This window comes from Sus scrofa, chromosome 14 (genome assembly GCF_054392235.1).
Source record: "Sus scrofa isolate SSC_HxYL_T2T_F1_AM1 chromosome 14, Sscrofa_HxYL_maternal_Yorkshire_Landrace_v2.0, whole genome shotgun sequence".
Lineage (NCBI taxonomy): Eukaryota > Metazoa > Chordata > Mammalia > Artiodactyla > Suidae > Sus > Sus scrofa.
Window position 1 is genome coordinate 15274776 of NC_139396.1, and position 9780 is coordinate 15284555.

At 57.8% G+C, this 9780-nt stretch overlaps 1 protein-coding gene across 1 annotated transcript; it reads left to right on the forward strand.

The window, feature by feature from the left end:
* Window positions 1-840: 840 nt before the first annotated feature.
* Window positions 841-9277, forward strand: LOC146396338 (NUT family member 2G-like). The gene is made up of 5 exons (XM_084995478.1): window positions 841-980; window positions 2852-3548; window positions 4498-4626; window positions 5638-5810; window positions 9267-9277. Exons 1-5 carry the CDS (start codon window positions 953-955, stop codon window positions 9275-9277), a joined length of 1038 nt encoding a protein of 345 aa, XP_084851604.1. The 5' UTR covers window positions 841-952.
* Window positions 9278-9780: the final 503 nt, after the last annotated feature.

Below are 9780 nucleotides of genomic sequence, written 5' to 3' on the forward strand. Positions count from 1 at the left end.
GGCAATCAATGTTCCTTGCCCAAAAGATCTCTGAAAAGATGTGAATGAAACAGGTATCTCTGATCCTTGGTGGGAACGAGGACTGAGTGGACAGGGGAAAAATGGGGGAGGAGGACTCTGCACTCCATCTTCTACTCAGAACTCCTGGACTGTGATCCCTGAGAAGGGAGGATTTGTGGAAAATGTTACATTCAAACATTTAAAGGGTAAAAGCTCCAAGACTTACCAGCAATATCATCATATTGGAAACACGTCAGACTGATCTCTGGTCTTGGACACGTGGGCTGTGCAGCGGCTTTTTGGATAGGCTGGGCCTTTCCAGCACAAGGGAACATGAGGAAGGTGGGCCCTGCTGGATGCTGGTTGGCACACAAGGACGGCTTCCTTAGGAAAGACGGACACACACCAATCACAAATGGTGGGTCTGCTGAGAGAAGCCAAACCATAAACATTAGGTTCCAGGTGGCCATGAAAACTCAAGTGGTTATTAGATGATAAAAGGTGAATTTTGTTCAGAAAGTGTGGCCTCTGGGGAAGGGAGCCTGGAGCCAGGACGGAAGCTGAGCAGGTTGAAAGACAACAAACAAGTTGATGAATAACAAAGGGAAAGGGAACATCAAGACAAACCTTGGTGCTGTGATTCTGAAAACCAACACGTACATTGCCTGACGAGGCACTCGACAATTGTCTGGCCCCTGCATAAGGTGGAAGAAACGTCTGGTTCTTGCCTCCCTGCAGAAGCCAGCATGGAATGGCACCCCACCCCCACCCAGGCTCACCTGCCCTCGGCCCCTCCCCCACTGCAGAATGACTGGAGGCCCACATTCTACTGTTGAGATTCAAACTTGGGCTCCTTTACTTGCGTCCTGAGCGTCTGTTGGGGCAAGTCCCTCGCTGGGTCCTGCTCTTGACTGTCCACGTTGAGGCCACCAGCCCGTGGTGGTCCAGGCCCATGCCTGTGGGAATGGCTTCAGAAGGCGGTAAGCCTCTAGACAGGGGCTGTTTTCCAAGAGAAAGGGCCTCCCTTAAATCCCTGGGTTTCCGTTGGGACCCTTCACTGTGGACATGGAGTTGGACGGAAGGGGAGGAAGGCGAGAGCACTGCACCCCAGGGACATCTGAGCTGGGGAGCCTGTAGAAACCTGAGGCTGCCCTGGGGAGGACAGCTGCTTGGAGGTGGTTCAAGAGGCCTTGCTCTGGTTGGGGAGGCAGGATGGCAGCAGGCAGGTTGGCGGTTTCTAGAAGGGAGACAAGCCACTTGGAACGTGTGTGTAGCCAGTGTCCTGTGGCTGGCCCTGGGTGGGTCATGGGGAAAGCCTAGCCCCGCCTTGTGGTCCTCAGGCATCTGAAGCTCGCCTCACCAGACCTCTCTAAGGGATTGGAACCGGAGCATACTCTGGCTAATGGGGGCGTGGAATGGGAGGATATAGTCAGAAAACGAGTCAGTGCTGGTGGGTGTTCTCTGTGGCCACATGCTCAGGAAAGGTTTGCACTGAGCTGGGCAGGATGTGACTCTCGCTGCCACCACCCAGAACGTTTCCCTCCATCCTGCCCAGAACTCACTTCTCAGGTCAGGCAACTGTGGCCTTGGATCCCACAAGGGATGCGCAACCAGGTGACTTCACCCAAGCTAGGACTCGTGGGCCTGAGGTGTTCTGTATTGGTTTCCCTTTTGTGGAAATACGTCTCTGCAGACATGGTGCAGTTTGTCAGGTGTCTCACGGCAGAAGCTGAGGCCTGGCTTTGAGATGAAGAGTGTGTTCCTATTTCAAATCACTACTACTACATGTGGAGAGAGGCTGGTGCAGGTGGAATGCCTAGGAAGGCTGCTTCCTTTGTAAAAGGGGGGGGTGAAGATGTGTACCACAGAAGCAGGAAGATGATCTAGTCTGCTACTCTGAAACCTCCTAGGACACCTGTGGAGGTCAATTCGGTGCCTCGTGGCATGTACCTCCTTCTCCTGAATGGGCGGTTTTCTCACAATGGCACCTGACTCCTGCCTGCTTCTCAGGTTGTCCTCACTTTCCATTATTGGGAGCTGGAAGGGGAAGGACCCCAGGCAGCCTCTACTCCCATGACCCATGTCAGATGAGCCGCCCTGGGCCCGTGCTCATCTTTGGAAGCCAACCCTGGATGGGAAGTGGCAAAAATGCAGGGGACACACACCGACTTCTCAGACTTCTCTCTGAGGAGCAGAACTGCATGGTGGGAGGGATTCAGGGCCATTGGGATGGGGTGGCACACCTTAGCCCCCGTGAAGTGTCCACTGTGGTTGGTTCCGAGAGGCAGGTGCATGCTTGGTGGGGCTGTTCTGTGTTTGTCTAAGGCTTCTGTGTGCAGAGCGATCTTCGCACCCTTTGAGAGGTGTTGTGTGAGGTCAGGAAAAGAATGACAGAACAGATGTGTGCTGAGCATCCCGAGAGGAAGGGTTGAGGAGGATGTGAGGCCCTTCGACTTTAGACAGTGGAGGTCCATCAAAGGCCTCACGGTGCCTGGACGGACCTTGGAGAAGACCCTTACCTGCCAGTGACCTTGCTGAGGGGCATGCTCAGAGTAGATGGCCTCTCAGGTCCAGGACGTGGGGACAGCCTGTGAGGACGAGGTGTCAGGGAGCTCTTCAGGGAGGCTCTCCAATCCCTGCTGCTGAGCTGAGCATTTCTCGGTAGACAGGGGCAGGGAACTTGGTGCGTGGGTCAAGACCATGAAAATCCCTCCATGACATCTGCACAACACACAGGTTCCTCGGGCCAAATGCCCTCTCCCACTGAGGTGTGCCCTCTGAGTCCCCAGAGAGCTTCCATCCATGTCGCCCATTCTCCTCTTCCATTCACCCCTTTCCTTTCTCTCCACAGCATCTCCACTGCTGGGCACGGATGTGGTCATGCACCCTGGGGCCTCACGCTCCTATCCTCCCCTCACTCCTGGCTCCCAACACCAGCCAGCTTGGGAGCAGCACCTGCCACCGCCCATGGCCCCATTACTCCTGCCTGGCAGCACCCTATTGCAGCCAGCTCACCCCATGACACCTCGGGTGACTCCTGCTGACCATGGCCCCATTGCCCCAGGGCTTGGCAACATCCCTGTCCCAGTCTGGTCAGGAGGGAGGTCAGCATTGCCCCACCAGTCTCAGGCCTTTGGGCGCCCTCAGGCCACCCTCAATGGGAATGCTTCCAGGGCCCTCATGGGGAGTGCTTTGTGTCCTGCACCCCTTTGCATAGCAAGCCCTGCGGGGGACAGTGGGGTGGCCTCCCCAGCTATTGCAGTAGCTCAGGCTGGCAAGGGAGGCTTGGCCCCAGGCCTTCCTCCTCAAGCTGCACCACCAGCTGCCCAGATGGCCTTCATCCTGCCCCCAGCGAGCTCTGGGCCGTGGCCACATGGCACCTCTGGGGCAGGCAGCCTGCATGCCTCCCAGCACACGGGCCCTCAGGAGGACGCCTCTCACCATAAGAGCGTCTATCTGAACTTCCGACGCTGGCAGCGCTTCAAGTCCCTGGCCCGCAGCCACCTGCCCCAGAGCCCCGATGCGGAAGCTCTCTCCTGCTTTCTCATGTAAGTGACCTCTCAGGCCCTCATTAGCTCAGCTGGAGCCTTCGCATATACAGGACCTTGGCATGGACACCCTGCTAATGTTTCCAGGCATCCTTTCACCTCGAGAGAAGGAGGGTTGACAACAATGTCCATGCTATGAGGAGGCACGTCTGCACTCAGATGTGACCCACGTCCAGTGCATGACATCCCGTCCTTGCCTTAGCTCAGCTACCACCACCATGCAAGACCAGTTGTCTCACTTTCTGCACTGCCATGATAACATTGAGTGCAGGAGAGCAGTCCGAGAGGGTCCTGCTCAGATGTGAGGAGCCAGAGGAGCCAGAGGGTGAATGGGACCTGCTTCTCTGGTGCTACCTCCTTTCAACATGGACCTGGGCCTCTGGCAGCCAGTGGGTATCACTTCAGATAAGGCTTAGGACATTCAGGCCCAGGACAGAGCTTTCTGCATGCCCGGTCCTTGTTGTTCTGAAGAAGTCCAGTGTGAATGGGGAGGTGGTCGAGCTATACTAAGGGGAAGGGTCTATCCTCCTAGAGCTGTGAGCCTGGCAGGAACATCCCTCCTAGACCCGAGGTCCCTCCGAAAAGGGGGACTAGGCCATCTAGTGCAGAGACCTGGGCAGAAGAATCCTTGGGCTTCTCAGACCTGTTACCAGGTAGACGGGCGCCTGCCCTCCCTCATTGAGGGGACTGTATTTTATATGAGATGGCAACCTGCTCCCCGCCACACAGTGTCCCAGCTATAGCCTGGGAGTGGACAATCATCCTCTGGTGAGTGGGAGGTGGTGGCACCAGACACCAGGAAGGCTTGCGTTTGCTCTCCAGACACCCTCGTCTCCCCCTCTTGAGCCTGGGTTTGGCAGGGTTGGGGCCCATGGAGGCCTTGGAGCTGGGTGGGGTTGGGCAGTTGGGGGCTGGGCTGTACCAAGAGACTGACCCTGAGGGCGTACAGCCCAGTGCTTCGCACCCTGGCTCGCCTGAAACCCACCATGACGCTGGAGGAGGGCATGCGGCAGGCCATGCAGGAATGGCAGCACATGAGCACCGTTGAGAGGATGGCCTTTTATGAAATGGCAGCAAAGTGAGTCAGGGTCCTGGGCCATGGGCGACATGGTGGGGTGGGTGGTGGGTGATGGGCAGGCCCCAGGGCAGGATCTGGCTATGGTGCTAGCAATCAGAGAGAATGCAAGAGGAGGCTGGCACCTGACACCTCCTGTTCCCTGAATCCCCAACCCCTATTGGCCTCCAGAATCCCCTCTGCCACCTGGAGAGCTTGGCTCTTCCAGCCTGCCTGTCCCAGGAGCTCTGCCCTACCGTGATGCTGATGTGGGGAGGTCTCAGGATGGCCTTGGGGAGCACGGCAGCCCAGGAGGGGGTCCCCTGAAGGCATGGGGGCTGTGCAGGGGTGAGGACTCCACCCGGCAGCCTGGCACCCCTTCATGCTGGGTGCCTGACCGTCACTGACCTAGTGTGTCCTAGGCCTCTCCTCATCAGCGATGGCTGGAATGGGCAAACGGCCATCCTTGGGGAAGCCCATGGGTCTCTGGCCCTCCCTGTCATTTCTGCATGTGAATCTCCTAGTTTCCAAACAAAACCAAAGGAGCAGCTAGCTCTCAGTGGCAAGAGATGCCTCACCTCTAAGGGTAGGATCCCCACTCCAGCCTGTGCTGGGCCCTGTCTCATGCGTGCTTTCCCGCACTCTCACTCCCAAACCCAGGTTCTGGGTTCGGGCAAGGGATCTGTGGGGACACATACCTGACCAGGCCACTGGCCATCTCCACTGTTTGGGTCAGACAAGGTCAGGGGGCACATGAGCAGGGGCCCCCACCACCCACCATGTGTCCCTAAGCCTGGTCCCAGAGATTGACCTGGGTCTCTGCTGGGCCATGCCCTCCAGCTCCAGGGCTGGTCAGGCAGGAGGAGGCCCAGATCTTGGACCTGCACCAGAGCAGCTCCCTGCTGTGACAGCACCTCACAGGGCCCTGACAGCCCCAAGGACACCCTCTCCTCACCCCCTCGGTCCTGCTGCCCTGGGTGGGCTCCAGAGACCAGGTGGTTTTCTCACTGGGGCCTGTCCCTCAACACCCCCCAGGTTCCTGCAATTTGAGGCAGAAGATGAGATCAGGATGGGGAACGTGGCCTGCACATCGCGGGCACAGGGCATGCCTCCTCCAGCTCCACCAAAGCTGGCTCCTCAGGAACCCACATCCCGCAAAAGGGGCACTCAGTCTGTGAATCACCTTCCCCCTGGACGTCAAGGCACAGGTAAGAGAGGCCTAGGCCTGGTTCCTGTTCCCAGATTGGTCCTTTTCCCTCAAGGGGGCATTGGACTTTCAACACGGATAACCCCTGAGGGGGGCTCAGTCCCCCTTTTCCCCTCTGGGGTGTGGACCTGGTCCATGTAAAACCTCATCACCCTCCTCCCTGTCTAAGGGGCCCCTGTGAAATCTGCCTAGCAAGTGTGCTGGTGGGGAGACCCTTGATCATTAGATGTTCCACACGTTCTCACACCTGACTTTTACCTGTCCCTGACTTGAATCTGGCCTCCCACAAAACCTGAGGCTCTAGCTGCTCCTCCCCCTGCCCACAGGCATATCCATTGCCCCACAACAATGCCCTCCCCTGTGCCTGCTCAGGGGTCAGCATCTGGGCACTGGGTCCCCTCACTTTCCCTTCCTCCTGCTCTGCCTCAGCCTGTGCTCCAAGGAAACACGGCCTCAGGGTCCAGCACACCCACCCAAGGCCACGCAGAGCCTGGCAGCTGCTGGAGAACAAGGCCCCCAAGGAGATTCCCCCTGAGGCTCGCAGGGAGCATGGGGACATCCCGCAGGCACTGGTGGGTCCTGGCCCCTCAGCCACAGGGGAGTCAGATATGGAATGTCGAGAGGATTGATATGAGCTGCCACAGGACGAGGACGGCTGCTTCCCAGACCCGGATCTCCTCAGCTACGTGGACAAGCTGTGTTCCCAGGAGGACTTTGACACCAAGGTGGCTGGGCCTGGAGTCTGAGACTCCAGGATTCCAGGGAGAGATGCTCTTAGCACCCTAGTTCTGGCTTTGGCCCAGGATAATGGGATTTAGGCTCTGGTCCTTGACCCTGACATCTGTGTGTCTTCCTGTGTGTCTGAGTGTACTTTGGTGCATAGGATGTGTATATGTGGACGTGTAAGTTGGACATGTGTGTGTGTCTCTCTCTTTGTAGGCCTTTGTGTGTCTGTGTCGGTGCCTATGTGTTGGTGCTTTGGAGCCCATGTGTCTGCATGTGCACCTGCTTGTGAGTGTGTGTGTGTTTATGTGAGAGGAGAAAATACCTATGGGAGTTTGAAAGCTCCCCCTTTGTGAGGGGGTCTCTGGATTGGCCTCTGCTAGTCACATTTCCCCCAGGCCTTCCCGACTCCCAGGGCACTCCTGCAAAGGCTGCTCACAGCCTCTTCCTTCCATTCCAGGTGGAGGCAGTCATTCACCCCCGATTCCTGGCAGAGTTGCTTTCCCCAGAACCAGAGCTGGATCTCTCGGGCCTGGCTGAGGAGCTGCAGCAGGAGGAAGGACTCTCCCCTGAAGAGGTGGCCAGGGGAGGGACTGACACTAGGGAGACTGGGGGCAGGGTGGGAACCCAGGTGACCCTGGAAATCCAGGAGGAAAGGACCCAGGTCAGCCAGGGCCGGGGAGGGCCCTAGAGCAGGAGGCCCTGAAGGCTCTGTCCCTCCCTCCCCTGACGGAGAGGCCCTGCACCCGGGAGGCTGCCCAGGTGGGTGCAGGGCAGGAGGAATGGAAGGGGAGGAGGGGAGCTGGGGACAGGGCAAGGACCCTGCTGGGGAGAAGGTGCAGGAGGAAGGCAGGAGGGCCACAGGCTCTGTCTGTGGATGTGAGTCCCATCTCACCTCCCCCTGCCCATAAGCCCCGGCTCTCCCTGGAGGGGGCAGAGCTTTCACTGTCCACCTCTCTCCCACCAGCTGGTGCAGACACAAGTTCTGGCCTCGGAGGAGGACGACGGGGTGCCAGCCACTCCCAATCACACGGCACCCCACCTGGACTCAAGACCTTCAGAGTCTGTGGCCCGACAAGATGCCCAGAGGAACGAGCAAGGCCCACAGCCCGGGGTCAGAGATGAAACCTGTACACCCCAGATGGATTTCCATGGCCATCTAAGGCACCACCAAACAGACAGGGGCCTGTTCAGGCACAAAGGCTCTGTGCCCTCTCCAGGACATCAGGAGCCCCCTCAGGCTGGAACTGCACAGCCATTTCCTCACCAGGGCACAAACCGCTCGGGCCCTCCATCAGGACCCAGGGCCAGCAAGGGTCTCAGGGAGGCCTCTCCTCTTAGTGGAGCCCCAGGGATGGGTTACGGGTTCAGTGAGGATGAGGAGGAGCTCCCCAGCCTGGCCTTCCTCTTGGGCCTTCACCACAGCCTGCTGCCCTAGGGGCTGCCACAGAGCCCTGTCCCTGCCTCGGGTCTTGTCTGCACTGCAGGCCAGAGGGCCCAGCAAGCTTCCCAGGCCCCCTTTCCCCAGAGAATGGGCCTCAGCTCAGGCCCCCTGGAAGCTGCCAAGTCTAGAAAGCGGGCTCGGTGTGGAGGCCTGGCTGCTGCGGAGGACCTGGCCAGGCCTAGGGATGACCTGCGAGGCTCTGGGAGGCACACCCTGGCTCTAGAGCTGGTTGACCCTTCCCAGCCAAAAAGGAGCAGGTGTGACCTATGTGTCACACGGAGGAGAAGGAAGCGGCACTGCAGCCAGTAGGGAATGGTGGGCCAGCCCTCCAGGCCAGTCCAACTGGGCAGCCCCCATGGAAGCCTTGGGCTCCTCCAGGTCCCAGCAACCATCCTGGCTGCCATAGGGGTGGGGAGGAAGGACAGAATGACCAGAGCCAGGAGGGGTTGGGGGTGGGTGGGGTTAGGTGGTGGGGACTTGGGTCTGGTTGTGTGTGGGTGGGCACAGTAGCTCCTTTGCGATGGGGGATGTAAAACATGGATAAAATCCTTCTGTTGTGAAATGCACTTGGTCCACTGTCGTCTTGCATGTGCCTGTGTCCTCAGAGATGGGTCCTCTGAGGACAGAGACGGGCTCTGAGAGGAACGGAGCATGTGTTAGATCCCAGGCAGTCTGGATCCACAGGTGAATGACTAAGTCTTTCCTCCACAGAGACAAGGATGCCCAGGCTGCTCCTGGGAGCACACAGCTCTCACTAGCACCAGGGACAGCCTCATCATCCCTGTGTCTCCAGCCTGCTGGGCTAGGGGGCTTCTGGGGCATCAGTTCCATGCTCTGCATCCCTGAACATTCTGGGGATAGAGAGCTGCTTTTGTGCCATTCAGCCCTCTGGACACTCACCAGTCATAAGAATGGAGGCTGGAGGCAGCCCTTACCTCTAGAGAGTTTCTCCCTGCCTCTCTGAGGTGGCCAGATGACAGGTTGGGGTGATCCTCCACTCCTCCAGGGGGTCCCGTGGGGGTGGCCTGTCCAGAGAGGAAAAGGCTTGGCTGTAGGGACAGGACTTTCTGCTTCAGTGCCTTGTGGGTGGGGGAACCATCCTATCGTCTTGGTGGGATTATTGCCATGTGCTAAATGGTGGAGGCAGTGGCCTCTTAGTCCCGGTGAGGAGAAAACAAAGGAGGGAGTGAGTGACTTTAATCTCATGGCCTGTTAATGGCTTGGGGGGAGGTTCCATCATGTGAAGCTCAGTGGTCCCAACCTCATCAGCCCATTGGCATCCACCCCCAGGGAGCTTTTGATACAAGAAGACCTGGGACTTTTCGTGATCAGGGATAAGTTTTCGATTGGGGTGAGGAGGGTTAAGGATCTTGGGTTGTCCCTGGGAACGTCTGTGTGCCACAGGGGCAGCCAACACTTACAAAATAAAAAACAAGCAAACAAAAAAAAAAAAAAGCAAAATGCCCCAAACGCCAAAAATCTAGGATTAATGCCAAGTGCAGGCACACTGAAAGTGAGCCATTCACTCATGCTTTTCAATCCATTAAAACATGAAAGAGCAGGAGTTCCTGTGGCTCGGCTCTAAGGACACTGATTAGGATCCATGGGGACGTGGGTATGAGACATGGCATGGCTTACTGGGCTAAGGTTCTGGCATTGCCGTCAGCTGTGGTGTAGGTATGAGACATGCCTCAGATCCTGTATTGCTGTGACTGTGCCATAGGCCAGCAGGTGCAGCTTGGACTCGACCCCTGGCCTGGAACAGCCCACAGGCCCAAAAGCAGCCGACTCAAAATGGAAAAGA